This window comes from Phaseolus vulgaris, chromosome 8 (assembly GCF_051622355.1).
Source record: "Phaseolus vulgaris cultivar YP4 chromosome 8, ASM5162235v1, whole genome shotgun sequence".
Taxonomy (NCBI): domain Eukaryota; kingdom Viridiplantae; phylum Streptophyta; class Magnoliopsida; order Fabales; family Fabaceae; genus Phaseolus; species Phaseolus vulgaris.
Window position 1 is genome coordinate 60,412,815 of NC_143505.1, and position 18,481 is coordinate 60,431,295.

General features: G+C 31.6%; 3 protein-coding genes across 3 annotated transcripts; 1 reads left to right on the forward strand and 2 right to left on the reverse strand.

The window, feature by feature from the left end:
• Positions 1-934: 934 nt before the first annotated feature.
• LOC137826017 (elongator complex protein) lies at positions 935-4,816 on the reverse strand. The gene is made up of 9 exons (XM_068631855.1): positions 4,448-4,816; positions 4,277-4,369; positions 3,978-4,144; positions 3,751-3,797; positions 2,762-2,831; positions 2,341-2,564; positions 2,161-2,250; positions 1,658-1,733; positions 935-1,529 (listed from the first exon to the last, which is right to left on the reverse strand). The coding sequence occupies exons 1-9, from the start codon at positions 4,612-4,614 to the stop codon at positions 1,345-1,347; spliced, it is 1,119 nt and encodes a 372-aa protein (XP_068487956.1). The 5' UTR covers positions 4,615-4,816; the 3' UTR covers positions 935-1,344.
• Positions 4,817-6,385: 1,569 nt separating this feature from the next.
• Positions 6,386-10,478, reverse strand: MIK (pfkB-like carbohydrate kinase family protein). Its single transcript, XM_068628948.2, has 2 exons — positions 9,192-10,478; positions 6,386-6,828 (listed from the first exon to the last, which is right to left on the reverse strand). Exons 1-2 carry the CDS (start codon positions 10,038-10,040, stop codon positions 6,556-6,558), a joined length of 1,122 nt encoding a protein of 373 aa, XP_068485049.1. The 5' UTR covers positions 10,041-10,478; the 3' UTR covers positions 6,386-6,555.
• Positions 10,479-14,196: 3,718 nt separating this feature from the next.
• LOC137823711 (vacuolar cation/proton exchanger 3) lies at positions 14,197-18,057 on the forward strand. Its single transcript, XM_068628947.1, has 11 exons — positions 14,197-14,768; positions 15,305-15,372; positions 15,471-15,499; positions 15,598-15,794; positions 15,964-16,179; positions 16,328-16,441; positions 16,581-16,697; positions 16,790-16,843; positions 16,933-17,049; positions 17,599-17,692; positions 17,783-18,057. The coding sequence occupies exons 1-11, from the start codon at positions 14,502-14,504 to the stop codon at positions 17,815-17,817; spliced, it is 1,308 nt and encodes a 435-aa protein (XP_068485048.1). The 5' UTR covers positions 14,197-14,501; the 3' UTR covers positions 17,818-18,057.
• The last annotated feature ends 424 nt before the right edge of the window (positions 18,058-18,481 follow it).

Genomic DNA, 18,481 nt, shown 5'->3' on the forward strand with positions numbered 1-18,481 from the left:
GTTTTGATTATTTTTTATTGATTCAAGATTGATACCAGTGGTATGAAATTTAACTAAATACATGAAAAGTGAATATTGGGGACATTTAGAAACTAGAAAAAAAATTAAAAAATCCTCTTTTGACTGGGATAAGACTATTTTTTAAGCCATTCAACCATGTATTTATGACCCTTTCTCGAACATTAATTGGATTTCATAATTTTATGTAGGTGAATTTTATTAAATAAATTTCACGGTTATATTAAATAAAAAAAATCAAAATTACACCCTAATTAAAAATAATCATTTTTAAGAGAATAATCAAATTTGAGAATTAAAAACCAAAAGAAAACTTTTGAAGATAAAGAACAAAGCAACGATAAGAGAAAGCGAAAAATAATCTTTATTACAAGTCGCTTCTTGTTTTTTATTGCTTCCTTTGTCAATATGTATCTAGAATACATCACATAAAAAAAAGTTTAGTGTTGCTTTCCCGAGACAAATTTTCTACATATATTTAAAAGTTTTAAGAAATAATAGAGAAAATAATTTTTATTAATTTTATCATTTTGAATTTAAGTATTTTGAATTTTTATACTTTTGAAAATAAACAATATATAACACTTTTAAAACATGAAGTATGTATAAAGCGTTTATAATTTGTAAAGTATAAATATATCTTTATAAAAAAAAAGTTTCCTCATTATAAATCATGTCAATTTATACATAGTATCTTAGGGACAAGTGTAGAAGAACTACATAATCAAGCTGTTGAGTTATATTTTAGAATACTTCTTAATTTGTCTAATCATAAACTACCTACATCCCCCTTTTAAGTGAAATTTTAGAGAGAAAAACTATTTTTTATTTATCGATTTAAAATATCTTTCTTTAATATTTCAGATTACATAATTCCAAAATCTTTTTTTAAATTCGTAATTAACTTCTAGATTAATTAATACAATAAATATAGATTGCCTTCCAGAATATATAATCCAAAATATATCTAAATTACATCATCCATAAACTTATCTCCAATCCAAAAAAGACTTCTGGATTTTATAAATCTAAAGAACACTTCAAGATCCGAAAACATCTTCCAGATTATGTATGGAGGTTCAGGAAGAAGCAGTCCTGATTAAGTTATATCCAAAAGGCCCTTTAGTCAAGTTCCAGTTGGCTGTACAATACGATGGAATACGATAGACTGAGCATTTCACTTTTCTTCAACTAAACAGTAATGGCATTTCACTTCTCTTCAACTAAACAATAATGACATTTCCTTCACATTTTGTTGTCATAAAACCTAATCTGTCCTTCAAGTCAACTAGGGGATACACACACATGTTACCAACTAGAGTGCTTTCATATATCTAGATCGTCATCCGGGTCCTCATCAGAATCTGGCATCTCGTCATCTGAATCACGAAAATATATAATCTCACCCATGGCAGAATCCTCCTTTTTACCACTTGAAATGGGATTTGCCTCACTGTTGCTCTCTTCAAGGGATCTTCTACCATCATAAATTTGTATTGGTCTACCGTTTCCTTAAAGCATAAAGAGCTTAAGTATAAGAATTTATATGTTTCCTTAAAGAATAAAGAGCTTAAGTATAAAAATTTATATATAACTGAAACGATGTAAAAAAATGAACAAATACAGATCAATTTCATACCCTGGTGTTCAAAAGGAAGCACAACATTTGACCGATCAATTCTCTCCTTCTCTGACAGCTGGAGATTGAATTGTACCTATTAAAACACATCAGGATTCTTAGTATTATTTATTTACAATCAACAAAAGGGAAGCAACTCCATATCACAACGCATTTGTCACTTGGTCACTTCTGGTAGTTTCCAAATAGGGTTTTTTCTGACTTTAGTTATGTATATAACATATCCTCTGTTTCGAGTAGGTGTACAAAGTCCTTGGCATGTATATTCATTTCTTCCATTGAAGTTAATGTCTATACCTATGTGACACGTCTGTGTACGTGATAATTGAAATTATACATGTATTCTGCTTTCAGGGACAAAAATGACACCACCACACACTTTGCTTTCAAAAATTAAAATACCTAATTACAAACAGGTTGTTGGTACTTTGGCTTTTGCTTCTAGTGACACGGACATAACATCATGGTACCACTTTTCCATCTACAGGAAACAATAGACTAACCTTTGGCAGTAGGCCCGCAATGGCTGTTCCATCCACTGATGAAACAGACGCAAAGCTGATTCCTCCAGGCTCAACTTTAAGTTCTTCACACTGGATAAAAGAAGAGAGATATTATATCAGTGAATCAAACTTGTAAAATTGTCATTCCGGATAGCTTCTAAACAGGAAGAAAGAGATCACCGTTACTCTAACTCGTCCATTTCTACGTTTGGACCTGACATTAAACTTTCCCTTGGTAAGGTTTTGCTGAGAAAAGGAATCGCCTAAAAATCCTTTCTGACCATCTGCAGAATGATGATATGGGTCCACACTGGCCACCATGGAGGACATGTACTCGAGAGCAGCCACAGCCCTCTCCTCATGAAGGTCAGAATGCAATAATCCAAAAATATTTGAAACTTGATCTGCAACAATAGGACAGAAACCAGTGTAATGAAGAAATCGTTGATGCATCAAGTCAATCCACGCCATAAATTTTAGTTGCTGAAATAATCAACTATCCCACTTGTTCAGACAGTGTTAAAAATTTACTCAACTAAATAACACCTGATTACACAATACAATGAAATAAACTTCACTAAAATAGTTCAGGAGGGAATACCATGGCCACGCAGATCACTAAGAAGTCCTGCAACTGACTGCAAAGATGCATGCCTCAACAGTACACTAAGCTGATCAAATCCGACAAGAATTCATTAGGATTACAATTTACAAGTACACAAACTAATAATACAAGAGAAACCAACAAACCATAAAGTCTTTAAATAGAATATTCCACAAATCCTTAAGCAGGAAGTACTTTGTTTTTCTTAATGACATGTTAAAGTTCACTCTGGAAGTCACTGTATAATCTTCTTGCACAAGAAATTAGGAGTAAAAGGAAAACGTACGCACACAAACAGGTTAGATTATTAGATGCAGACTACTGGGAAAAAAGGTTTTAATACAATAGCTATATAACTGCTTAACAGTTCATTTATTTCCAAGAAAAATTTAAAGAACAAGATAAATTGATGCATTCCATCCATGATTTTCCTGTTTTTCCCACGCCTTTTTAACTTTCAGGAAGCCAACTTTAGAATTCAAATCATCTTGTAGCTAAGATTACCATGCAAAACGAACTGAATAGAATATTAAAATATCCAAGAGCTCTAAAGTCCATGTCACCCTTTGATGTGGCCAAAGTTAACAAGTTCCTATCAGCTGAATTAATAACTATTGAAGCAGTATAAATCTTAGAAGGTAAGCCCACCGACTCCATGCAGTGAAATGAGAACCTATTATTCAAAATTGGTATAGAAGTCATAGATAAAATGCTTTTATGGCCATTTCAAGAATAGCTGTGCTTGTTCCAAGGTTATTTATTTCCATTAGCGGGGAAATGAAACAAAAGAAAAAAAAGAATTCTCTTAAGTTTCAATAAAAAAGTATTCAGGAACTTATTCATGCAACATGTCCAGATTTGAGGCACAAAGAATATTCATTCCCAAGACACCATCAAACTAAATTAACTTCATTTAAAGTCGTGGCCATGGTATTTGCTTTGTATATCTTTTATCTTATTTTGACATTCACATAATGAGTACTTACCGAATCTATGGCAACACAGAAGCGGGCTTTATTTTCTCCAACCAAACCTGAACGAATATGAATAACAAATATATTCAAAAGAGAAATAGCTTTGTAAAAAAACCGTAAGAATTAAATCCATCAACTGATGCAAAAACGTTTACTTAGTAAAATAAACAAGACAAATTATACGCTAACTTTAGCTGCATAACAATAACTTTAACTACATAACAATTTATCTGCAATACCTCTACCCAATTCAGTGATTACCGAAAACAACTTATCCACATCCTTCACGGTTTTAAAAGAAGTAGTAGGAAGTGAAATTTGGGGAGAACAATCTGTAGCATTCACAGATTTTCTTGTCTTATCCTTCCAACCAAGAGGATCAGTATAACAATCCAAAATGTGAATCCTGCAAAATAACATTCCATTCTGAATTCAACAAATCCAAAAATTATCCAAGATTGAAAAAAAAAACCAAAAAAATAAAAATGCAGTTAAAACAACAAAGAGACATTTTAAACATTAGGTTCAAAACATTTACCATTTGTTAGAAGCAGCAACATCCACTCCATTCATGTTTAACAAAGCAGCATAGAACGATGGACTCCGAGAAAGTGCAACAATTACTATGCCCCTATATAAAAGAATACCCAGCTTTGAGGTTAAAAATACGAAGCGTTAGATAAAAAAAATTGGGGGATAGTAAACTGACTGTGACTGGGATTTTTGAGCGATGACGTGTGAGGAGAGTTGAAGGAGAATGTGAGAGAATACATGGAAGGCAAAAGGCGAAGCGAGAGAGTCTTTGATAGTGAGTGTAGGTGCAAGCTCTCCCTCTAACGCTCCATCCCTCAGTGTTCTACAAATCGAATCTGCCATCTCTGTGGTACGGAACAACTGTTACTCACGGCGGCACGGCGGCAACAACTGTGAGACGGAATATGTATAGTTCACAGTGAGAGGCGGCACGGCGGCGCAACCGCGATGAACAGATTTCGAAAAGATCAGAAAAAGAAAAGTGCGAAGGCGTGGACGCCTTTGTGGTATTCAATTCAGTGATATTCTCTTTTAGAATGTGGTTGAATTAATTTTATTAAAACTAAGTTTAATAATAAATTTTAGATTAAAAATGTATAATTACAGTTTGTGAATGAATTACTATTATTAACTTAATTAAGTTTAATTTTTTTGATAAATTTAAATATTTTTAACTGAGTACCTAAAATTTGTAATAGACTTTCTTTTATTTGATTTTGTCATAAACTAAATGATAATTGTTTTTCATCATTATTATTGTTTAGGAGTTTTCATATAAAAAAATAATTTAATAAATTTTAAATATTTAGTATATTTGAGTATTTTTAATTAATTTTTTATTAAAAAATTGTTCAAAATATGTATATCTTTCAATTTAGTTTTTTTTTTCTTTACAAAATGTTATTTGTTTATATTTTTGTTTTAATATTTATTTATAGTAATTTATAAAACAAAATGATGTTATTTTTTATAAAACTAATTAGGATCTCAAGACACTATAACAGTTACATTATTACTCGAGTTGCCAAACAGACATTCAATCGAAAAATATATAAATATTTAGTATTCAATAATAGAATAAAAATCTTTAATAAAAATTAAATTAAAAATACTTAAATTTATATGAAAGGTTTAAAACTCAATTAAATCATTTTTTATATCATGTGAAAGATACTAACGTCAGCACACAATAAAAAAATATACAAAATTTAAATATATGAAACTAATTTTTTTTTAATTAAATTCAATTAAAAATACTTAAATTTATATAAAGTTGAAATTTAATTAAGCTATTATATCCACTAAAGTTTTTCAACTATCTAACACTGACACGGATAGTATCATTTTAAGATGTAAGACACGAATCTATATATTATATAATTATAAATTATATAAATTAAAAATAGAAGTTTATGTGCATAATTTTGTTTTATTTTTTTTAAGCAGAAAGATGTTTTTTATGACATAATAAAAATTTATACAATAAATTTGAGTTTTTGAAAAATTAATGTGTTAAACCCATAATAGAATTGTCAGAAATTTAATAAATATTTTTGAATTGAACACTTCACCATGTCCTACAAGTGTCATACAAATGTCGATGTCCGATACGTGTGTCTAACATGAACACGTCCTACAAGTGTCATACAAATATCGATGTCCGATACGTGTGTCTGACATGAACACGCTATTTAAGATAAATGTCCGAGCTTCATTTTGAATGACTAATTATCTTTAAGATTATTTTTAAAAATCTTCTTTTAAATCTAGCTAAATCAATTTTTAATGACTTTTAAAAGTATTTATTTAAAAACATATTAATTTATAATACACTAGTGAAAATACAAGGATAAATACATTGATAACACTAAATTATAAACATCTTTAGCAGAGTTACTTTACATAAGCATTGATAAATGTATTATTTTCAAATGAGTTCTTTGAAAAAAATTACTTGTACGAGAATATCTCTTAAATTTTAAAAAATTCATTCATATAAACAATTCTCATCGAGATGACTGTACCATTCTTCTCTCTTTCCTTGGAAGAGAAACTCATCAGAAGAAAAGGGCAAAAATATGAATATGGCAAGGCATACAAACACCAATGATACTTAAATTTCTTGATTTTTTAAGAATAAATTATTAGTAATTTAGTATAAGCAAAACTACAAATTAGGCTGCACCTGAGACTTGGTGTAGAAAGGCACCATAAAATGAAAGATTCCTATTTGAAAGAGAAAATGAACATTGCATTGAGATATGGAACTCCATCCATCCCATATCAGGGTTTTCCATCAACACTTGGAACTGATTCCTCGCACACAGAGTTCAGTGGAAGTCTTGCCTTCAGATTAGTTTGCTCCAACACTTTATGAGAGGTTAGTAGAACCTGTCCAGATTCTTGACTCTGACATGTAATTATGTCCTTTGCAGTAACAAGAGATGAATGGAACTGGTCTTGCTCATGTGGCTTCCAAATCCCAGGGCACTCATCTCTACTTTCTAAGAAGGGAATATCCTGCACCTTCCTTTTTTGCATCTCATCCTTAATCATCTGAAATTTTGTATTATACTAACAGAAGTGAGGGATACATCATTGCCTATGTTTTTACATTGCTAACATGAGCTGATGAATATATAAACAAACACCTTCAAGTCTCAAGTATCCACTCTTCACAATACAGAACAAGAATACAGCACTAATTCAGTGACAAACACAAGTAACCTGCTACAGACCAAATCTTCTCAGGCATATATATGCTTATGATCATTAACTTCTATTTATTGCTGCCAATAAACTCTTAATTTCATCCTTGAAATTATTGTCTTTCCTAAACGGTTCCTAAAGTAAATGAATTAAGTAATTCTCCAAGTATTAGAAATCATGATAAATAGTCCTCTGAGTAATGAAAAATTCATCAAAATTAATAGCATTGGTAAAATATACCAACTGGAGGAGCTAAAGTGGTGGTTTATTCTTATTGCTGCAGATTGCAGACACTTTCTTTGATCTTGCTAAACCATTTTTTCCCAATCTCCATTCAATTCTTCTATGATATTAGCTACATTTGATGTGTGTTTTCTTTCTTTACGTCGACTAAGATAGTGGTAACCATAGAAAAGAAATAACTCAAACAGGTGTTACAATTAAACGAATTCAACCTCTACAGAGTAATCAATCAGACAGACGCCAAATAATTAAGTTCTTTGGTGAACCATATTGGAGATTGAAGCACATGAATTACTTAAAATTAACCTTTCCAAGGCTGCAGGATTTGAGTTTTATTAGGTGTTTTGGTTTCCAGTTTTAATAAAAAAGGATCATAAACACTCTAAACAATTTTTCTCCCGAGATATAATATCTGAAATATTTTTATGTAATACAAGGCAAAGAGATATTAGTTCTGAGATAATTGAATACATGTAATACTTTTGAAAAACACGCAACATAAATTTGCAATGATCAACTTTGAAACACAGAATGGCATAAAAAGACCCAATTTGCTCATCATTTTTAGTCATTAACAGTATGTTTAGAATATCTAAAATGAGATAGATTTCACTTATCTTTTATTTTTTAACCTGTTTATGTTTGGCCTAACCTTTTTTGGCCAATCGATTATTTTTTAGTTTGCTTTACACCATATTAGATTTTTTCCCTTGTCCAGGAGTGTATACTAGTGGGCTTAGCTTGACCTGTTCATCCAGAAATGACATGGCATTTTGGAGTTTGGACTCATAGCCCTCTTGCTAATATTACCTTTTTGGCTCAAGATGTGCATTAAAATTATACAATATCACGTGTTAGGAAGAACATTTGAAAGGCACAGAAGCAACCATACAATGCTTTAGAATTGATGCACGTATGTTGGTGAGTAACAGGGACCCAAACACGCTGATAATCAAATAGCCTATGTCTAATTATAAAATGCCCATGATGAACAAAATGTTTCATTCCTTGCAGAATAATACCAAGGAAAACAAAAGGCAACACTGATAAGTCAGCAATTCTGACATGGCATAGCTAGCAGAATCACTCAATAATAAGTAGCAGATAGCACATCCCAAGTTTCCAACAAACTGTAACATTGATAACTTATAGATTGCCATGAAACAAACTCACGATATTTTTAAATGGAAGTTCCACTGATAAGGATAGCCAGGTTCCAAACAGATCATGAGTAACAAGGTACACAAAAAAATAACACGTAGCACTCCTAAAGTTTTATCAGGGCTCAAATATAAATCTAACTATCTATTTTATTCATAAAAAAAAAAAACATGTCGATGTTTTTTAGTCAGCTATTGTTAATTTGTAGATGTTTGGTTGTTGCTGATAAATAAGGTAGGTGTTTTGTTCTCTCTTCCCCTCTTCTTTCTCTTTCTGTTTCTTTCATCTTTCCAACCTAAATTCTATATCATAGAACTCCTAAAATTTTCTCAGAGCCACAAACATAAATTTAAATATATATTCTATTCAAGACAAGAAACAAGGGATTTTGAGGTTGGAAAGGTCTGAATCTGATACAAGGTAAAGCTAAAAAAAAATGTCAAATTAATCAACAACATTCATCACTTCCAACACACCTCCTGTCAATTCATGTCCAATTCAGAAACCAACACTTGACCTTTCAAATCTATGTTTATCTCCTTGAAAGTTGCCATGGAAGGTTGTGCCTTCAACTGGGACCAAATTAAGAATAACTAACATAACATTCTCAGCTAACAAAAACAACAGAGAACCCCTTATCCTAAGGGTAGTATCCTACAAACAAGGGTTACATTTTCATCAACCCATTGCCCTTCTGTATTTCTTATTCACTTCTACTAAACTACGAATCCAATAATCCAAAATCACTTGTCAAACTAACATAGTCACAAAACCAAATGATGAAAAAAATATAGTGAGAAACAAACCTGAAGCAAGGTGGAGTCAAGCTTAAGGGGTCCCACTTGCGCCACGGCCAAAGACCCAAAGAAGTTTCCCAAGAGAGCCGCATCAGGCACGCTCAAGCCCCTCACAATCCCAGCAGCGAAGCCGCCGAGAAAACAATCGCCGGCGCCGGTGGGATCAACCTGATCAGCCTTGAACGGCGCGGCCCGAAACGCACCGTTTTCACAAAAAACCTCGCACCCATCCTTCCCGTGCGTGACGACCACGCAGCACCACCTTCTCGCCTCCTCCACGTCGATGAACGGGGCCTCGTCGGCGGAGGCCTTGAGGAACGCAACTCGCGGCAACAGGTGGAGGAACCCGCTCTCGCTGAGCGCCACGTGGCTAACGCGACCGTCGGAGGGACTGAACCTTCGAATCAAACCCTGAACGTCGACGAACACGATGTCGCAGATCTCCAGCATCTTCTCGAGAGTCTCCGGGAGAATCTCCCCGCCGACCCCGACAGCCAGCCCGAACGCGAACCGGGTCTGGACCGGGAGGTCCTCCGGTCGGATAGTGTCGCAGGAAACGACGCGGTTCAGGAGCCGGTCCGGGTTGCCCGAACTGAAGTGGGCGTGGAAGAGGGTGGTTCGCGATGTGGGGATTGTCAATGGGGGGTGCAAAGATGTGGCGGCGGCGTAGGCAAATTCCGGGCCCACCTTGGAGACGGTGTGGAAGGGGAGAGAGAGGGCGTCGAGGATGACGGAGATGAAGGAGGCGGCCCCGCCCAGAGTCTCGGCAGATACACGGCCGTGTCGGTGGAGGACGTCGTGGCAGTAGTTGCCGACGAGAAGGCCGCGGCGGGGAGTGGTTGTGGATTCCGTGACCATGAGGAAAGTGGAGGGTCGATCATGGACGAAAATCAAAACTTTTTTGATGGGTTGCGATCGTTTTGATGCAAAAGTTACACAAAAATGAGAATCAGAAGAAGTAGAAGAAGATGATGAAGGGTTTTATTATGAACAGTGCAGATGTGAAAGGAGATAAGCGCGCCAAAAACACAGATTTGGGTGTCACGCTATGGTGATTCCACCGCCCACACCAAACACCAAATCGTTCTCACTGAATATCGTAATTCTTCTTTCTCTTCTTTCTCTTTTTGGACTATTTCAATATTTTGAATTCCACGTCTGTTTAAGCAGACACGTTTTTCTTTTGTTTTATCAGTCACCAAAAACACTGCATTTAAGTTTTATGCATACTGTAATAAACCTCCCTAGACATCGCTATGAACAAAATCACAAGGTTTTTCATAATCCTAATGCTAATAATAATTGCACAAAACCAATACTCTTGAATTGGTATTTCGATAACAACTAACTAAATTCCATAAACAAACTTCACACCTGTTGTATCTATAATGTTATTGAAAAATTCTCCCTTTTAAAAACTATTTTCTTAAATTTAAACCACAATAAAAAATTATTTACACAACTAAAATATTACTTGTAATAAAATTAAAAAATTAATTTATTGTTATAAATACAAAGTCTTTTTATAGATTACTAATATATTTTTTATCTATATATCATAGTATAAAGAGATACATCATTTAATAACTTTTCTTGTTGTCTTCTTTTAATTGAATAATTTTACTTTTTAGTAAATAAAAAATATTTTTATTTATTTATTTAAAAAATACAATTAAGGGTAATTTATTTATTTAAAAAAATAATTTTACAATATATATATATATATATATTATTAGTGAATGTAGGTAACTAATGTGCACTAAGTATGATAATAGTAATGATTTCCCAAGTCTTTGGTCACAAAATACTTTTAAAGGTTCTATTCACTTATAAAGTATCCAAAATATCATGAATATCAAAGGTTGTGAATATTGATGAAACATCACCATCGCATCTCACAAAACTTGTGAGAATCCAAAATTGCAACCTAACTCATAAAAGACTAGAAAAGAAAATATAAAAAATAAATAAACTTACTTTATCTTAAACTTACTTTCTCACTGGTGTTATTTGATCGAAAAATGATAAGATCAACTCCATAATCTTAAGAGAAGTTAGATGAAATTTAGAGAAAAATAATTTGGACAGTTTTTTAATGATAAATAGTTAAAATTTTAATTTATACACTTAACCTAAAGATAGAATTTAAACTTTTATTTCTTTTCTTTAAAACATACATCTAGTAACTAATACTAGATATCACATTTACAAGTTTTCTGGATAGCACTTTTTATTTAATGACTTCTTGTTGACTTAGAAATAAATTGGATTCAATCAACCACTTTTTAGTTTAGTTTTAAGTTTGAAAAGGTAAAAAAATTTATGATTCCATCATACATGATTGAGTTGCGAAAACTTTTGAATAGGTATCTTACATCTGAACTGAATTCTTTCTGGTTAAAGAATTTCTTTCTAGTTGCGCTGGAATAATTAGGAGATTCTTTAGAAGAAATACGAAGTTTTGCTTTTGGTAGCAACATGTTATGGGGTGGTGGTCCCGCTTATGGGGTCAAATCCATATGTTTATTAACTTAGAAGTCAAACTTATCAAAATTTGTATTTTTAATACATTTTAGTTAATAATAAATAAATTATTAAAAGTAAAGTGCCAAAAGAGCTATTCATCATCCCTTAATTTTAAAAATATTATATTAGTTAAAATTAATTAGAAATTACCTTTGATAAATTTTACCTCAAAAATAAAGAAAAACCGGGTTAGAAGAGATAAAACTTGTAAAAATTATTGATAATCAATCAATTATAGAAAGATAAAAAAAAATTGTATGGTTAGTATTTATAATAGCTTGATTTAGTTTTAGTTCAAAATCTATATTTTTAAAAGAGAAGAATGATATATTTTCATTTTGTTCACCACATTAACATCTCTATTGTATATATGTGTAGTTTTTATTTATTTTTTATAAAACTTATCATATTATACATCAATATGAAATTAACATATCAATTAAGCTGACACCTAAAGTAATAACAATCAATAAGTAAATATATAATAAATATGAAAAAAATAATAGTAAAAAGTTTACATATCTAATTATTTACAATATATTTTAGAAACACACATTAAATTAACTATCTAATCTAACCTCATCCAAATAAAATGAATCGTGTTAAATTTTCTTTATGATTTGGTTACATCCAATAAAACTCAAACTAACCTAATTCCCTATAAGTTTATTGACCAGTTTTGTATATCAAACCTAAAACTCAATCCAACTTAACAACTATATAATTATTCGTTATTTTTAATTTATTTGAGTTATGATACTTAATTTTGTATCTATAACCTTTTTTTTTTAATTTTACTTAAATTATATATAATCCGTTTTTTAAAATTATCTAAAATATAACAAAATAAATGTTTAAAAATTATACATTTCAAAAAATGTTTTTTACAATTTATAACCTAGTTGCCCAAATCAAAGCCAACTTGATTTGGCCTACAAAAAATGAGCTGAGATAGGTTGATCTACATAAAACTTGCAGGCTACTATACCTGACTTTTTCTTCCTGCACCTCCATACCTTCTTCTCTCATCTCCATAAGTTTCCAAATTTCTAAAAATACCCTTTTATAATATTCCAAATTACGTAATCTAGAAGTCATTTTTCAAATTTGTAATTAGTTACCGGATTACATAATCCGGAAGTCATTTTTCAGATGCATGATTATTCTCCGGATTACATAATCCGGAAGTCTTATTTAACTTCTGGATTATGTAATCTGGAAATCTTTTTTCAAATGAGTTTCCAAATTACATAATCCAGAAACTACTCTATGGAGGTGACACAAAAAGAACAAAAATGTATTTTCATATTATGTATAGAGGTGACAGAAGAAGATATGGAGGTGCAGAAAGAAACAGTCACTATACCTACCTTGCCCAACATAACTAGGCTGACTCAGATATATGAAAAAGTGTCTTTTACTCTCTACACCCACAAAATTACTAATTGCACTCCATATTTTTTAAATAACAATTCTACCATTCACAATGGTGACTTCTAGATTATCTCTTCCAAAAATATTCTAGAATAGGATTTTTAGAAAAATAATTGCAAAACATATGATATCTTTTCTAGAATGAGTTTTTCAAAAGAAGATTTATAGAATAAACTTCAGAACAAACTTTCTAAAATATATTAAATATTTTTTTGAAACAATTTTTAGGACAAGCTTTTCCGAAAGATTATTTCAACACAAGGTTTTTCGAACACGTTTTTCATAAATTGAGATGCAATGGAAAATAAAAAAGAAATAATAACGACAATAGTGCATTGTAGGAAGGGAGGATATTTTAGTCTTTTTACTGTTAATATATGATTGCAATAGTAATCCTAAGATTGTAAAAATTAAAGACAAAGATAAAAAAAATTCTATAAAAAATATACTACTAAAAAATCATTAAATAAAAATCAATTTTAGAGATAAAAAATAATTAGTTGTTATATTAATTAAATTAGATATTATTTTAAAAATTATAAATATCTAAATTAATTTTTAAGTTGATTTCTTATTACTTATCAACATTTTAACTAACAATAACAATAGTGTCAATAATGCAATGCAATCACTTTGCTAGTAATATTTGTAATTCAAAAAATTGAATTGTTCTACCTAAGAAAACTTTATATATATATAAAGTGGATTCCAATAAGAAAACAGAAAGTAACCAATTTCTCTTACCTAAGAATTTTCCATTAATGCAAGGTTAAGCAATGCAATGCAAAATGACAAAGTATATAATAACAAAATAGAAACGACAAAGTATACAAACAAAGCTGAAATACTAAAGGATATGTGTAATGAACATAGGAAGATTCATGTTCCATCGTTAATGTTCTGTACCAAAATTGTTCCTCCGTTAGTGCCTCATAACCATAACTACATACATAATTCATGCTTCAGCCAAAGCAAGTACAAGGCATTTTTCCTCTCACCAAAGTAAATAATTTTGACACTTTTTCTTCATTCTTCTCACCACTTTATCTTATACATAAACAAAACCAACAGCATTACTCTTCATCTGTAGGTGGCTTAAGCAAGCAATAGATGGCGAAAATTCCGAGAAGCTTCATTGCACTTCATGGCTACAGACATTGGAAAGCCACCTTGGTTATGTGTATACAATGAAACCACCAAAACATTTTCACTCTACACAACACAACACAACTCAATCATCCTAGTACTCCATAACACATTCAACTCAATAACGTTAACAACCTTCTTGTCCTGCATATTTAAGCTAACTCACACTTCACCACCAATATAGAAAATAACTCTAACAGCACTCTCAAATTTATGGTCATGAGCACCTACTCTGAGGGCACCACATCAAGACCAATGGCACCCACCATGGAGGATGAGGATTTGGAGAACAGCAATGAGAAGACAGCAATGGTGAGAAAGAATTCAGAAGTAGTTGTGGTGGGAAGTAATAATGGCCGTGTACAAATGCTTAGGAATGTCATGACCAATTTGCAAGTGGTGTTTCTTGGTACTAAGCTTCTTCTGCTTTTTCCAGCAGTCCCTTTGGCTGTTGTTGCAACTTTTTATGGCTTTGGAAGGGTGAGTGTTGTCTATCATCATTCATGCAAACTGTATTTTTCTTTTCTTATTTTCATCTCAATTTCCACATACATATGCTATTTCTAAACCTTTACATATAGCTTTGTTACCTATTATGATTATGAAGAAAAGGGTCATGTTGGAAGATTCTACAACTAGAGAGTAGAACATTTCATAGTATATAAGTGAGTGCAAACCTCACCTTATAAGCTAGTTTTATAAGGTTGAATTAGGCTTAAAGTCCACTTCTTAATATAGTATCAGAGTCATTTTGAACCTATCATAGTGATTGTTTGTTGAGTTTATCAAGCCACCTGCTATCAGCCAGTTATCAGATCATTCATAATATATTGTCACGGCACAAGTTGGTACTCATAGTATATAAATTGGAGCAAACCTCACCTTATCTTATAAGCTGATTTTATAAAGTTGACTTATGCTTAAAGTCTACTTCTTAATATTTCATCATATCATACCATATAATTAAATCTGCATTATTATTCATAATAAAATCTAATTTCCCTTTTGCCATGTAGCCTTGGATTTTTGCTTTCAGCCTCCTTGGACTTGCTCCTCTAGCTGAACGTGTCAGCTTCCTCACTGAGTAAGTTTTCAAGTCACTTCTAATCTACAAAATCCCTGCACTTTTTTAACTGTTTCTAACTTTTTCTTTTCTTTTCTTCACTTTTATTACTCTTCAAGGCAAATTGCATATTATACTGGTCCAACAGGTACCGTAATTCAAACTCCTATGTACTACAACTACAAGAAATTTAGCTATGCACTGAGATTTAACATATTTGGTTTTGGTTTGTGGATGTTAATTCAGTTGGAGGGCTTCTTAATGCAACCTGTGGAAATGCAACCGAGATGATCATAGCATTATTAGCACTTCATCAGAACAAAGTAAATGTTGTGAAGTTGTCCTTGCTTGGTTCCATTCTCTCAAACCTTCTCTTGGTTCTTGGAAGCTCACTCCTCTGTGGTGGTTTAGCCAATCTCAAGAGAGAGCAAAGATATGACAGAGTATTCATCACTTCTTAATCTACCCTTTTCTTATAACAATTATACTAATTACCAATTACTTTTTATTGAATGATCTGTTAAAAAAAACACATTTAACCAATCTTTACATTGTTTATCTGAATTTTTGTTCTTAACTAATTTGCTTTGATACTTAACTGTTGATGAACAGAAACAGGCTGATGTAAACTCACTGCTTCTGTTGCTGGGGTTGCTGTGCCATTTGCTGCCATTGCTGTTCAGATGCGCCTTAGGAGGGCCCCATCATTCCATAGCTGCTAACATTCTTCAGTTGTCCAGAGCAAGCAGTGTTGTTATGCTTCTAGCATACCTTGCTTACATCTTCTTCCAGTTAAAAACTCACAGAAAATTGTTTGATGCACAAGGGGTGATTATTTATATTTTACCTTTCACTGCATATATATTTAGCCACATCAATTCAATGTATATACTTAATTTGATCAGAAAAAATATACCATTCTTTGAAATTTTGAAATGTTGAGTATGCTCAAGTTAAGGATGTGTTTGTTCTACAGGAGGAGGAAGATGAAGAGAAGGCAGTGATAGGATTTTGGAGTGCATTTACATGGTTGGTGGGTATGACATTGGTCATATCTTTGCTTTCTGAATATGTAGTGGGAACAATTGAGGTATCTATCTATTTATATCTATATGTATATCTATCTATCTATATGATTTAATTAATTCCAATGATTCTCATAACCATGATTTTTTTCATGCATAAATAAGATTAACTGTTATATATAATCCTTTTTTGTACTTAACTAGGCTGCTTCAGAGTCTTGGGGCATTTCTGTGAGCTTCATTAGCATAATTTTGCTACCAATTGTTGGAAATGCAGCAGAACATGCTGGTTCAATCATATTTGCTTACAAGAACAAGTTGGTAAGTTTGTCAATTTATTAAACATAGGCTTGAGCTTATTAATTGGCCTTAAAATTAATGAATGGTACTATGTGGTCAATAATATTATGCAGGACATATCTTTGGGAGTGGCTATGGGATCTGCAACTCAAATTTCTATGTTTGTGGTAAGGCTGAATATGACCATACTTGGAACAGAGACTAAGATGATAATTACCAACAAAAATTTGATCATGCAATGATTAACAAATTTCAGGTTCCATTAAGTGTGGTTGTTGCATGGATAATGGGTATAAGAATGGATTTGGACTTCAGTCTTCTTGAAACCGGATGTCTTGCTTTTACCATTATAATCACTGCCTTCACTTTACAGGTATTTTTTTTATCAGTAAAAAATAATAAATAAATATGAATCATCTGATGAGGATGATCCAACCCTTATACAGAAAAAAAAAATAAGACCTCACTCCACATTCTATCCCAAATTCCCAACAGAAACGACCAACAAATCTTTATTTTAAAAAATAATCAAAGAGGTTCGCTCTTGACAGCCGTCAGAGTATATCATCACAACAAACTCCAAAATATATACAAACATAAGCAGCTCAGCAAAAGTTAGCCTCCAACACTACAATACCTTTTCTTTTAATTCTATATACAAATAGTACAACACCTTAACAAATTAGGAACACAACAAAAACGAGTCATATTAATATTAATATAATGTAAGACCAGATGTTCCTAATGCAAAAATCCCTTCACTTTTTAGGTATACATATATAATATCTTATCATCACATATATATATATATGATGTTATGTTGTGTTTTGCTTCTTTTAATAATATATATATATATATATATATATATATATGATGTTATGTTGTGTTTTGCTTCTTTTAATAATATGATTTGTGGTCATAGGATGGAACTTCACACTACATGAAGGGAGTGGTTCTTACTCTATGTTACATTGTGATTGCTGCATGCTTTTTTGTTCTCAAAACTCCTCTAACTGGTAAGTATACATATATATATGTAATGAATATTGAAGAGTTTGAAATGAAGTTGATTCTTGAATTAACATGGTTTGAATAATATGTTACAGGCCAAAATTCCATGGCAAACTTTGGAGATAACTAAACCTTGTCTGAGAGGGATGAACTGCAAAGGTGGATATTTTTATTGACTGTGTGCCTTTGACAGAGGCTTTGAGCAACATCATAAACTACAAAAGTAGAGATTAATTTCAATGCTTTATATAATAATTCTTTCTTCATAAACATTGACTATTTGGGTTTTGAAATCACACCCATGTACTTTTAATTTCATCATCTTCCATCCACCAATGAATAAGAATTTCTTTTTTACACCATGTCAAAATATTTCTTAATGAAGTTGCCTTTGGTTTATAAAATATCAAATTTTCTAAATTCATCTTCTTACATTCATCAATTATATTTAGAATCAGTGTATTGTGTATCACTTTCCAATTACGAAAATCGTGGTAGCAGTAACTTAAACCAAAGGTTTAAAACTAATTTATTTTAATCTCCCTACACAATAATGTAATCTATTTTAGTTTAGATTTTTTTTTCTACCATATAAACTTCGTGACTAAACAAAATTAAAAATTATCTGTATAAGGGCTAAATTAAAGATTGTTTAAACTAGTTTTTCTAATTTTATTTTTTTTTGGTTTTTCTTGAAACATCTTTATTTTTTTTGTTGCGGGGTTTCAATATAATTTTATTTTAGTCTTAAATATATAAGTTAAGTCTCGTGCGTTATGTAAATTTAAATTTTA

Excerpts from the sequence above, each read along its gene's own strand:
- LOC137826017 (XM_068631855.1), bottom strand. The coding sequence starts at position 4,614 with ATGGCAGATTCGATTTGTAGAACACTGAGGGATGGAGCGTTAGAGGGA. Across the intron at positions 2,251-2,340 it reads ATGGACGAGTTAGAGTAACG|TGTGAAGAACTTAAAGTTGA; the intron begins GTGATCTCTTTC and ends TCTTTTATCCAG. Across the intron at positions 1,734-2,160 it reads TTGCGGGCCTACTGCCAAAG|GTACAATTCAATCTCCAGCT; the intron begins GTTAGTCTATTG and ends GTGTTTTAATAG.
- MIK (XM_068628948.2), bottom strand. The coding sequence starts at position 10,040 with ATGGTCACGGAATCCACAACCACTCCCCGCCGCGGCCTTCTCGTCGGC. Across the intron at positions 6,829-9,191 it reads TTGACTCCACCTTGCTTCAG|ATGATTAAGGATGAGATGCA; the intron begins GTTTGTTTCTCA and ends ACAAAATTTCAG.
- LOC137823711 (XM_068628947.1), top strand. The coding sequence starts at position 14,502 with ATGGTCATGAGCACCTACTCTGAGGGCACCACATCAAGACCAATGGCA. Across the intron at positions 16,698-16,789 it reads TTGCTTACAAGAACAAGTTG|GACATATCTTTGGGAGTGGC; the intron begins GTAAGTTTGTCA and ends AATATTATGCAG. Across the intron at positions 17,050-17,598 it reads TCACTGCCTTCACTTTACAG|GATGGAACTTCACACTACAT; the intron begins GTATTTTTTTTA and ends TTGTGGTCATAG.